The sequence below is a fragment of the Theropithecus gelada genome, chromosome 7b (genome assembly GCF_003255815.1).
Source record: "Theropithecus gelada isolate Dixy chromosome 7b, Tgel_1.0, whole genome shotgun sequence".
NCBI classification, from domain to species: Eukaryota; Metazoa; Chordata; class Mammalia; order Primates; family Cercopithecidae; genus Theropithecus; species Theropithecus gelada.
The window spans coordinates 97,833,332-97,846,516 of NC_037675.1; the positions used below are offsets into that span (position 1 = coordinate 97,833,332).

Below are 13,185 nucleotides of genomic sequence, written 5' to 3' on the forward strand. Positions count from 1 at the left end.
ACAGTGGTGGCATTACGCTGGGTCTCCTGTCCCACAGTTCCTTGTACAATCTTCCTTCTCCCACTTAGCCAAAAAAGTCGTATTTTTCTCCCTTCAGAAATTCTCCCTTATGTACTGTCTAAGGTATAAAAACCTCCAGACAGGGCCAGCAGTACATTTTCTATCTTTTCCCATCTTATACTTTTTTTTGGCATGACACTCAGAAATTCAAAGAACTAAGTGATGTTGCTCCTGCAAAATCTCTCAGTTCTCATCTACTGATTTATAACATTGCTATTTCTCAAGCTTCTATCTATTTTTTAAATTTAGAATAAAATGTATGCTGACCCCTACTGAATTCCAGCTCTAAGTATATTCACCTACGGATGCACTAACAAATTAGGGAGGAGGGGATCACAACCAACCTCTATCATTAAGAAATGTATTTCCAATAAAAGTTTTTATGTTTGCTGGGTACAGTGGCTCATGCCAGTAGTCCCAGCAATTTGGGAGACTGAGGCAGGAGGATAGCTGGAATCCGGGAATTTGAGATCATCCTGGGCAACATGGTGAAACTCTGTCTCTACAAAAAATACAAAAATTGGCCGGGCGTGGTGACTCAAGCCTGTAATCTCAGCACTTTGGGAGGCTGAGGCAGGCGTATCGCCTGAGGTCAGGAGTTTGAGACCAGCCTGGCCAACATGGTGAAACCCTGTCTCTACTAAAAATACAAAAATTAGCCGGACATGGTGGCCCATGCCTATAATCCCAGCTATTAGAGAGGCTGAGCAGGAGAATCACTTGAACCCAGGAAGCAGAGGTTGCAGTGAGCTGAAATTGCATCACTGCACTCCAGCCTGGGCAGCAGAGCGAGATTCCATCTAAAACAAACAAACAAACAAACAAAAAATAGAAAAATACAAAAACTAGATGGCATGGTAGCCCATGCCTGTAGTCCCAGTTCCTTGGCAGGCTAAGGTGGGGATAATCGCTTGATCCCAGGAGCTCAAGGCTGCAGTGAGCTGTGATCACCCACTGCACCCAAGCCTGGGTGAGAGAGCAAGACTTTGTCTCAAAAAAAAAAAAAAAAGGGGGTAATTATCAAAATGCATAAATTTATACTGTTTTGATCTTAATTATCAAAATGCATAAATTTATACCGTTTTGATCAACTATACACTTAACAATAATTGCAATTACAACACAATCCAGAAGAAAAGTAACACTTAAAGCCCCATGATTTTCTGAAGGAAATAAAGTTATGCATCACAGAAGGACATTTGGTCAACAGTAGACCATATGTAGGATAGTGGTCCTGTAAGATTATAATGGAGCTGAAAAATTCCTATCACCTAGTGACATCGTAGCCATCATAAGGCGATATAGCAAAACACATTACTCACATGTCTGTGGTGATGCTAGTGTAAATAAACCTCTTGCTCTGCCAGTCTAGCACAAACAGTTACATACAGTATGTAATACTTGAGAGTGATAATAAACAACCATGCTACTGGCTTATGTATTTAATACCTATACTATACTATTTAATCATTATTTTAGAATATACTCCTACTTAAAAAAAAAAATGTTAACTGTAAAACAGCCTCAGGCAGGTCCTTCAGGAGGTACCCAGAAAAAAGCATTGTTATCAGAGGAGAGGACAGCTCTATGCACGTTACCATCCCTGAAGACCTTCCAGTGGAACAAGATATGGAGGTAGAAGGCAGCGACATTGATGATCCTGACCCTGTGTAGGCCTAGGCTAATGTGTGTGTTTGTGTCTTAGTTTTTGACAAAAAAGTTTAAAAAGTAAAAAAAAAAAAATTAAAAATAGAAAAGAAAATGCTCATAGCATAGGAATATAAGGAAAAAATATTTTTGCATAGCTGTACAATGTGTGTTTAAGCTAAATGTTACTACAAAAGAAACAAAAAGTTTAAAACATTTTTAAAGTTTATAGTTACTGTAACCTCAGGTTAACTTATTATTGAAAAAGAAAGATGCCTTTATTAATATAGTCTAGCCGAAGCATACAGTATTTATAAAGTCTACAGTAGTGGAGAGTGATGGCCTAGGCCTTCACATTCACTCACTGACTCACTCAGAGGAATTTCTAGTCCTGCAAGCTCCATTTATGGTAAGTGCTCCATACAGCCATATCAACTTTTATCTTTTTAAAATTTTTTTATTTTATGCCATATTCGTACATACCTTTTCTATGTTTACATACACAAATACCATTGTGTCACAGTTGCCTACAGTATTCAGTAACATGCTGTGCAGGTTTATAGCCCAGGAGCAACAGGCTGTACTGCATAGCTTATATATACAGTAGGCTATACCACTGGGTTTAGGCAAGTACACTCTATGATGTTCACACAACAAAACTGCCTAATGACCCGTTTCTCAGAACATATCCCTGTCGTTAAGCAACACATGACTGTTACTGATAAAATGAATATAGTAAGCCCTAGAGCAACCCCTAAGAAACAATTTAAAAATACATTCTGGGCCGGGCATGGTGGCTCACACTTGTAATCCTAGCACTTTGAGAGGCAGAGGCGGGCAGATTGCCTGAGCTCAGGAGTTCAAGACCAGCCTGGGCAGCATGGTGAAACCCTGTCTCTACTAAAAACCCAAAAAATTAGCCAGGCATGGTGGGCCTGTAGTCTCAGCTACTCGGGAGGCTGAGGTACAAGAATCGCTGGAACCCGGGAGGCTGAGGTTGCAGTGAGCCAAGACTGTGCTACTGCATTCCAGCCAGGGAGACACAGCGAGACTTTGTCTCAAAAAAATTATACATATATATATAATCATTAAAGGAATTAAAATGTTACACTAGAAAATATTTGCTTAATGCAAAAGAAAGCCTAATGGCAACAGAAAAAAATTTAATATAAACAATTCCAATTTATATGTTTTTATTGTAGAGAAATAACAGCATGATCAATAAAAAACAAGCATAAACTGTATCAATTACAATGTAATCTTGCAAAGAAAGTAAAATGGACATAGGAGTTCAATGGAAAAAGATACAACGTTAAATTTCCAACTTTAACGAAGAGATTGTTCAAGCATTTTTTAATGGATAATGTGTATGATTTTTAAATCCCACTGGATGAAAAAAGTTGTATTTTAATGTCAATACTTAAACAGAAGTTATTCTTTACAACTATTTAAAATTATAATTTAAAAAGTAAGTCAGTTTTAAACGTACAAGGAATATGAAGTTTTTTTTTAAAATTTCAGAGATAATTGAGCAAACATGTTTAAAGACCACTCCTTCATTTATTTTTTCCAACTTTTAAGTTCAGGGATACATGTGTAGTACATCCAGGTTTGTTACATAGGTAAATGCATCCCATGGTGGTTTGCTGCACAGATCATCCCATCACCTAGGTATTAAGCCCAGAATCCATTAGCTATTCTTCCTGATGCTCTCCCTCCTCTCACTCCTCACCCTCTGACAGGCCACAGTGGGTGCTGTTCCCACCATGTGTCCATGTGTTCTCATCATTCAGCTTCCACTTGAGAACATGCAGTATTTGGTTTTCTGTTCCTGCATCAGTTTGCCAAGGATAATGGCTTCCAGCTCCATCCATGTGCCTGCAAAGGACATGATCTCATCCTTTTTATGGCTGCATAGTAGTCCATTGTGTATATGTACACTTTTTTTATCCAGTCTATCACTGATGGGCATTTGGGTGGATTCCATGTCTTTGTTATTGTGAATAGTGCTGCAATGAACATAAGTGTGCATCTCTCTTCATAACAGAACAATTTATATTCCTTTGGGCATATACCCAGTAATGAGATTGCTAGGTCAAATGGTATTTCTGCCTCTAGGGCTTTGAGGAATCGCCACACTGTCTTCCACAATGGTTAAACTAATTTACGCTCCCATCAACAGTGTAAAAGCATTCCTTTTTCTCCACAATCTCACCAGCACGTGTGTTTTGTTTTTGTTGTTGTTTACTTTTTAATAATAGCCATTTTGACTGGTGAGAGATGGTATCTCATTGTGGTTTTGATTTGCATTTCTCTTTTTTTTTTTTTTTTTTGAGACGGAGTCTCGCTCTGTTGCCCAGGCTGGAGTGCAGTGGCCGGATCTCAGCTCACTGCAAGCTCCGCCTCCCGGGTTCACGCCATTCTCTGGCCTCAGCCTCCCGAGTAGCTGGGACTACAGGCGCCCGCCACCTCGCCCGGCTAGTTTTTTGTATTTCTTAATAGAGACAGGGTTTCACCGTGTTAGCCAGGATGGTCTCGATCTCCTGACCTCGTGATCCGCCCATCTCGGCCTCCCAAAGTGCTGGGATTACAGGCTTGAGCCACCGCGCCCGGCCTTGCATTTCTCTAATGATAGTGATGTCGAGCTTTTTTCATGTTTGTTGGTCACATGTATGTTGTCTTTTGAGAAGTGTCTGTTCATGTCCTTTGCCCACTTTTTAAATGGGGTTGTTTTTTTCTTGTAAATTTGTGTAAGTTCCCTGTAGATGTTGAATTTTAGACCTTTGTCAGATGGATAGCTTGCAAAAATGTTTTCCCATTCTGTAGGCCGTCTGTTCATTCCGATGATAGTTTCTTTTCCTGTGCAGAAGCTCTTTAGTTTAATTAGATAACCATTTCTCAATTTTTGCTTTTGTTGCAATTGCTTTTGGCAACTTCATTGCGAAATCTTTGCCCATGCCTATGTCCTGAATGGTACTGCCTAGATTTTCTTTTAGGGTTTTTATAGTTTGGGGTTTTATAATTAAGTCTTTAATTCATCTTGAGCTGATTTTTGCTTATGGTGTAAGGAAGGGGTCCAGTTTCAATTTTCTGCATATGGCTAGCCAGTTCTCCCAGCACCATCAGGGAATCCTTTCCCCATTGCTTGTTTTTGTCAGGTGTGTCAAAGATCAGATGGTTGGAGGTGTGAGAAGCCCACTCCTTTAAAAGAGCATATGCTAAGGTTACTTACTAGCTAGCTGGGTGGCTTTGAACAAATCCTTAATCTCCAAGTCTCAATTTCCTCCTCCATAAAATAGAAATAGTAACTCCACAGAGTTACTGTGACCATTAATGAGGTAATACATGTAAAACTACCAACATATTAATAGTTCCTGGTACTAAGCAAACACTTTGCAAATGTGGGCCATTGTTCTCTTTCACAGTACCTACCTAGTACAATGATGAGCTCTGTAAAGGAACTCAAGGTGTGCTTGACAATATGAAGAAAAGCAAACATTAAATTATATGTTTCTTTTTAATACATAGTTCCATAGATTAAGTAGGCAAAGAATACATCTTTATTAGTTTAAACCAAGGCATCAGAATTCAAATCGAGATAAGACAGAGCATAAAAATGTGCATGAGCTGGCCGGATGCGGTGGCTCATGCCTGTAATCCCAGCACTTTGGGAGGCCAAGGCAGGTGGATCACAATGTCAGGAGATCGGCCAGGCGCGGTGGCTCAAGCCTGTAATCCCAGCACTTTGGGAGGCCGAGACGGGCGGATCACAAGGTCAGGAGATCGAGACCATCCTGACTAACACGGTGAAACCCCGTCTCTACTAAAAATTACAAAAAACTAGCCAGGTGTGGTGATGGGCGCCTGTAGTCCCAGCTACTCGGGAGGCTGAGGCAGGAGAATGGCGTAAACCCGGGAGGCGGAGCTTGCAGTGAGCTGAGATCCGGCCACTGCACTCCAGCCTGGGTGACAGAGCCAGACTCCGTCTCAAAAAAAAAAAAAAAACAATGTCAGGAGATCGAGACCATCCTGGCTAACATGGTGAAATCCCATCTCTACTAAAAATACAAAAAAATTAGCCAGGCGTGGTGGCAGGTTCCTGTAGTCCCAGCTATTCGGGAGGCTGAGGCAGGAGAATGGCGTAAACCCGGGAGACGGAGCTTACAGTGAGCAGAGATCATACCACTGCACTCCAGCTTGGGCGACAGAGCAAGACTCTGTCTCAAAAAAAAAAAAGTGCATTAACTAATTTAGATTAACATTTAATTAGCACCTACTACATACAGGACACCAGAGTGTACTATTTTATACCTACATTTATACCTGCGTTAAATCCTCACAATAACCCTCTGAATTAGGTATTTTTGTGCCTACCTTACAAATATGGCAATTGAGGATCAGAAAAACTAAGTAATTTGCAAAAGGTCTTCAATTAATCACTGCAGAAACACAACAAGAAAAAGAGGAATGTATTTTCACAATGGAAGATTTTGCAGGAGGCTAAGCAAAATCATGTGTTAACATATCATAATTTTTTTGTACTGTAGTACTGGTTTGGGGCTGGCTCATAAAACAAGCTTTTAAAACACAATGGAAAAACTCTCCATTCCTTTAGTGCAAGTGCTTTTAAAAACGCAGTCAAGGACCACATGTATCAGAATCTCCTAGGATGTTTATTAAAAATGCAGATTCTTGAATTTCTAGAGCCAAAATCTGTATGGAAGGAGCCAGAAGCCTGAATGTCAGCAAATTCCCAGGTGAACCCAGTGCTGTTACGTCTGAGAAGCTCAAGTTTCTGAATCTGGGGCAGTGTGGTGCACCAAAAAAAAAAGATACAGAAGTCAAAAAGACAGGTTTCAAATCTTGCTGCACTGTTTAATACTAAGCTTGAGTAAGTTATTTAACCTCACAGTGAATGGATAGTACCCAATTTAGAGTAAGATAATGTATGTAAAAGCACCCACACAGTACAGTATATAGAGATGGAAGGTATTTAATAAATGATTACTATTATCTTCAAAAGTAAACTAAAACCCCTACCTTGCTCCATGTTTCCCCTAGCCATCAACCCCATTTTTTCTGCTCAAACTGCAAACTACAAGTGACTTTCTAACCCTCAGCTCCTCTGAAACTGCTCGTAACCACCATTAAAATGACAAACGCAATAAATAATATTCAGTCCTCGTCTTTCTTGAATTCTCATCTCTACCTAGTTCCTAGGACCACTCCCCCTTTTTGAAATTCTAACTTCCCTTGACTTCTGTAACACTTCACCATCTCGGTCTTTTTTCTGATCCTCTCTACAACTTAACATGTTGGAGTTCATCTAAGTTTCATCTTCAGCCTTTTTTGTTTCTCAAGCTAATCTACTTACTACCCATGCACTTTGTGCAGTTCCATCTCTTCCCACTGTGTTATTCACTATTGATACTCTGGTAACTCCCATATCTTCACAACTGCAATCTTCCTATACTTCCTAGTGCCTCCTGAGCCTCTCTACCTGGATCTAACGTCCCCACATTCTAAAGCCCCCACATTCTAAAGTCCCCTCAAAAATCAATATAGTAAAACTTATTCTCTATCCAATCTCAATCTTCCCCTCCCACTCCCAACTCCAGACAGTGGAGAAAACCTGCTCCTTCTCTAGAATTTCCTATTTCACAGAAACTAGGTACCCCAAGTTACGGACATCAAGGTTCTTCCCTCTACTTGGGTTTTTCAGATTTTTTCAAAGTTTGTTTTTTTTTTTTTTTTAAGAATGTCTGACACGTTCCATTAAAAAAAATGGCCCATCATAAAATACTTAAAAAGGTAAGTAGAACTGCTTGCTTCATGTATTAAGTATTTCCAGAACTAAAAGTTTGAAACTTTTGTACCATATGTTATCTCCGGAAGAGATGGGATTAAGCTCTATTACTTCATACCTCATATATTTCTTTACTGTTTGAATTTTTTGTAATGAGCATATATTAATTTTATAGTTAAAAATGAACAATTAAAAACCTAACAGTGTTTTAAAGCATATGTAGGCAATGACTTAGCCTTTGCAAAGTGGAGAGCTGTCAACCTTAGATAACCATGTAAGAAACGGGACTTGATGGAACTCTTCTCAGTAAACACCAAGTTTTCTGTCCCAATTTTGTGGCAGAGAAGTTGAAATAAACTTAAACCTCTAAATACAGAAAGGTTTATTATAGCAGTGAAGAGTAATATTAAAGAGGCCTGGTACGGTGGCTCATGCCTGTAATTCCAGCAACTGCGGGGGCTGAGGTGGGAGGATCCCTTGAGCCCAGGAGGTCAAGATCAGCCTGGGCAACATAGTGAAATCTCGTCTCTACAAAAATTAAAAGAAATTAACTGGCTGTGGTGGTGTACACCAGTAGTCCCCACCTACTCAGGAGGCTGGACTGGAGGATCACTTGAACCCATGAGTTTGAGGCTGCAGTGAGCTGATCACACCACTGTACTCCAGCCTGGGTAACAGAGACTGTCTCTAAAAAAACAAAAGGAAAAAAAGAAAAAAACTGGTAAATGTTAACAGTTTTGGAGAGTCAACAGTTTCAGAATTTACATTGTACCACTAAGCTACAAAATAATTTCCCTAAGTATAAGATGTTTAAATAGGTTATATTTATGTCCAGTCTTATAACCACTTAGGCAAAATCCCATGTATCTTGCAGCATAAGGTACCCTGAAATTCAGTCATTCTGTGAAAATCCAAGGCTACTATAATATATGAGTAGTAAAAATTCTCAACCTACTTGGCTCAAGCAACATTTTCCACACCAGTCCTATGAAGTGTTTCCTCACCAGTCCTATGAAGTGTTTCTTTTTTTTTTTTAGTCACTACTATACTACAAGAAAATAACTCTTAAAGTGGAGCCACCTGAACTACTCAGCAAATAAATGTCCCACTATAGAGTTCTTTAGAGCTTTTTATTCTTCTGTTTAAGGGCATTTTGCTTTCAATTATCATCAATGAGTTTCACGCATATAAACAGAAAAAGTGAAGGCAACATTCTAGTCTCCAGGTGGTCTTTGACAAATAATCAGTAATCAATGTTTCTTGAACTGAAGATGATTTTATTAAACACCAAGAGAATATAAGCAGCAATCGAAACATTATTAAACTGAAGTTAAAAGGCCTCAGTGGCCGGGCAAGGTGGCTCACGTCTGTAATCCCAGCACTTTGGGAGGCTGACGTGGGCAGACTGCTTGAGTCCACGAGTTCGAGACCAGCCTGGGCAACATGGCGAAACCCATCTCTACAAAAAATACAAAAATTAGCCAGGTGTGGTGGCAAGCACCCGTAGTCCCAGCTACTGCAGGGAGGGGAGGAGAGGTAGGGGGATCACTTGAGCCTAGGAGGTTGAGGCTGCAGTGAGCCTAGATCATGCCACTGCACTCCAGTCTGGGTGACAGAGTGAGAGCCTGTCTCAAAAATAAAATAAAATAAAAGGCCTCAGTGTAATAAATTGTTAATGTCTATCTTCTTGAGCTCGTGTAAGAAAAGGGTCCTTGTTTAGTTCACTGCTATATCCCCCAGCCCCTCACAGTGGCACATGCTAAGAGCTCAATAAATGTATTGAATCGATTAATGAAAGAAATTCCATTTAAAAAACAAAAATAAAGGCACAGTCATAAAGAGTTAAAAAGGAATGAGTCATTAAATCCAACTTCCTACCCAAATAGAATTTCCTCCTTTCAACATTTTGCCATTTCCACCACTTCTAGGGACAAGGAGTTTATGAAATCTTTAGACAGACTATTCCAACGATGGAACAATCCCAAACCCCTTGCCTCTATTCCTCCCTCCACTTCATGCCACGTTTAAGGTAGTAATCTCCAAAACTGGATGTATATATCCTAAAGTATTATCAGATGATTCATAAGGATGTGAGAAGAAAATGAGACATTCTACGTTTTCCAAATTTAGATTAAAAAGTTGTACTTATATTTAATATACAAATGGGCACTGGCACCTTCCTTCAGGCCATATATCAAACTGGTACAAAGAGAAGACTAGTAGTTCCACAACAGAGAAGGATTAAGAGTGGTGCCCTCAGCTGGATGTTCCTTCCACTTCTGCACACCGAAACATTTCCGCATACATTCTACAGAATAAAAACAGATCTTTAAACAGTAGAATCTCTGTAAAGAGACAGTGAATGGCAATTACTTTCTGGTTTCCTGGTCTCTCCTATGGCCAAGTGTGTAAGGGTTGGATTTAAAGATAAGCATTTTCCTTTTACACAGAGAAGAATTCTCCACTGACTGTTTATGAATTTATGACAAGGACTATCAGTGGTACATGCTCCCTAGCAGATATTTTCCAAAAAACAAAACACACTTAATCTGTCTTTTCAAAATAAAGATAGCACTTTAATAATGAGTAAGAAAGCAACCACTTTTCAAAGACTACTTGTACTATGAGGAGAGCATTTGAAAAACTGTATTTGGAAATGTTTCCATTGTTCCATAATTTTGTTGCTGAAAACGATGTCTATTAAAAACATTGCTTATTTTTTAAGTCATTATCTATATAGTTTACAAAATGTTTAAAGACATGTAATGACTATTCCAACCAATCTAAGTCTTCTGAACAAAGAGCTTGAAAAATTGAATTTTAAACCTGTGTGTATATATGCAATGTCAATTAGTCATAGTAACAGAAAAACTGATTGAGATCAGGAATGAAAGGAATGTCATTGCCAAGTTCAACACAATTCTTTGCATAATTGATCATTTAGAATTGAAACATTAGGAGTAGAGCAATTCTTCAATTAGGATCACTTTTTCCATTAGGATCGATGAATCTCTGAAGGTACCTTTTTTCCAGTCATGAAAGTCATTAAAATCAAGTATCTGGCTGGGTCCTGTGGCTCATGCCTGTAATCTAAGCACTTGGGAGGCAGAGGTGGGAGGACCACTTGAAACCAGGAGTTCAAGACCAGCCTTGGCAACAAAGCAAGAGAATCCTCTACCAAAAAAAAAAAAAAAAAAAAAAATCAAGTGTCAAAATAAACTGAATTTGGAATCAGAACTCTGAATAGCTGTATCAAGTGTTACACCAAGATTTATCCTAACCATCAACACAGCACACGAAAATAAAAAATCAGCAACAGGAAATGTTTACTGGCTGCTTTAACATTATTTTAGTTTACAAAACCCACCCATCAAGAACAAAACATAATCCTCAGATTAAGTTTAGTCAAAAATCATTTTGCCAATGCTTCTGAACTCAAACTATAAAATTCAAATATCACTACCTCTGACTTCCCATAAGGACTAAATAAAACCTCACAAATGAAAGTGCCTACTACAATGCCTGACATAAATACATACTCAATAAACATTAACTGCCTTTCTTTTGATCTTAGGCTATGTGATGTAATACTTGCTAGATGTGCGACGGGGCAAATTGCTTAACTCCATCTGTAAAATGGAAATATTAATGCTCACCTTATAGGGCTAAAGTCATCAAAGAATAATGCATATAAAGTCCTTCGACCCACAAAAGGCATTAATAAATCTTGAACCCTCTTTTTTCAAGATAATCTATTCATAACCGTATAAAAAGTATAGAATTATGGGTCGTTGAATTCAAAAATATACATCAGAATCCCTATCTTTTTAAAGAATTACAGCATTACAATACCATAATACGACACAGAGATGAAGTGTATGCTCCATTAGTGTTGACTGAACTCAGGTGAATTGCTAAGTCCATTACCATTTGGCTAATTGTGGTGGACTGGAGAGTCTCTCCAAGGGTAGGACTCTCACCTCCTGGTGAGGGACTGGGTCTTACTGCTCTCAAACCAGGGCTCTTTCCACTATCTTGAGTACTCTCCCTAGTTTAAGTCATGTACATACTGATAAAATTATATACTGATTTATAGTCTCTAGCACAAATTCACTTAAGGGTCATAATAAGGTATTTCCATCATTTAAGATTTTCTGTGGCTAAGGAAGTATGGGTTGGGCAAAGGGTAGAAGCCACTCTATTCCTGTCAAACCCAAAAGTGAATATACTTTAAGTAAAATATTATGCATTGAACACACAAATGCAGGTACAACTGTATGTGGTGAGTTGAAATTCAGATGAAGCACCTGTATACCAATGAGTGAACTCACAGCCTCTAGATGACAAGTAGAAGACAGGTTTTAAAATGTCTGAAAATTGCAGCTTCAGCGCTTTTGCAACACCTGCTTTTACGATCTGTCACGTGGAGCAAAGAGGCATAACTCAACAGCACTACTAGGGCCACACGACCATTCACAGGCTGGGTACACAAACCTATCTTGTAAACATATAATCAAGCAAAAGCAGGCAAACCGGCACAGGAGGCCTTCACCTAACTTTCTTCCAGATGGCAAACGCTGCACGATGACAAACAAGGCAAACATGGTGTGCAAGTAGCCAACCCAAAACCAATAACTAGGGATTCTGACATCCAGAGGTCCTCTTCATCCTTAATCGTTCCAGAATGTCATCGCAAAAGGCAGGGTTTGTTTGCCACAAAACCCTGCGGCCCTTGACATCCCAAGGGACAATTCTGGTCACCTCCTCCCACGGACCTATTGAGCCTGCTTCACAGACCCCCCGAAGCACTGACTCAATTATTCCCATAGTGTAGATTCCATTACATCTGTTAAGTTTCCGGAACACGTGATTCAGGAGAGCAAACTTGTTAAACAGATTAAACAACACTCTAACACATTTCTCTGAGCCGTGCCACACTCGGGTCCAAACAATTCCCAAGGAGGGAATGACTGTCACCAATCTTGGATGGCACCGGTTCAAAGCGCCCTAAAGAGGGAAGCGAGCCCCGCCCGGCTGGCTGCCCGGCAGCTCTTACCCATTTGTCCAAGGGGACCTGGGCGAGGGACCCGGTGCCTTGGTACAAGTCCAGGGTGAGCTGCTCCAGGCTCAGCTTCTCCTGCAGAAAGTGGCCCAGGTACCTCTGCAGGAGGTACCGGCAGGCCCTCTTCTTGATAGACTCCGAAAACGGCCAAGGCATGGTGACTGCTGGCAGCTGGGCTGACTGCGGCTGCGGGTGGCGGTGGCTCCGGCCTCAGGGCAGCGACTCCGGCTCCAGGCCGCGGCGGGGCCTAAGCCTGGGGCGGCCCCTTCATAGCTGTTTGGCGCCGGGAGTTCCTCAGGGAGACCCCATCGCCGGCGCCGCGCCGCTCGCGCTGGGCCTGGCGGAGGCAAGACGCAGAGGGGTCCTCCTGGCCCCAGGCCAGGGGACTTCCGAGGGAGATCCCAACCGGCTCAGAGAGAGTGCAAGAGAGCGCGAGGGGAGGCGGCAGGGGCTGAGGCAGACACCTCCACTGCCGCCGCGCGACGAATTTGTTGTCATCCGCGAGGCGCGTTCCCGGCTGTAGGGACGCTTCTGGCGCGTTCGCGAGACCCAGACTCCCGGCGCGCCGTCGGGCGCTGGCGGAAGTGACACCACACAGGGGGCCGCGGAA

The 13,185-nt window shown here is 40.9% G+C and overlaps 1 protein-coding gene across 1 annotated transcript in view; it reads right to left on the minus strand.

Annotated features, from left to right (window-relative positions):
• Positions 1-13,156, minus strand: part of ATG2B (autophagy related 2B) — an 83,694-nt gene extending 70,538 nt beyond the window's left edge. The window contains exon 1 of the mRNA XM_025392471.1: positions 12,570-13,156. Coding sequence (XP_025248256.1) covers positions 12,570-12,731 — 162 coding nt within the window. The 5' untranslated portion in view covers positions 12,732-13,156. The remainder of the gene's footprint in view (positions 1-12,569) is intronic.
• Positions 13,157-13,185: the final 29 nt, after the last annotated feature.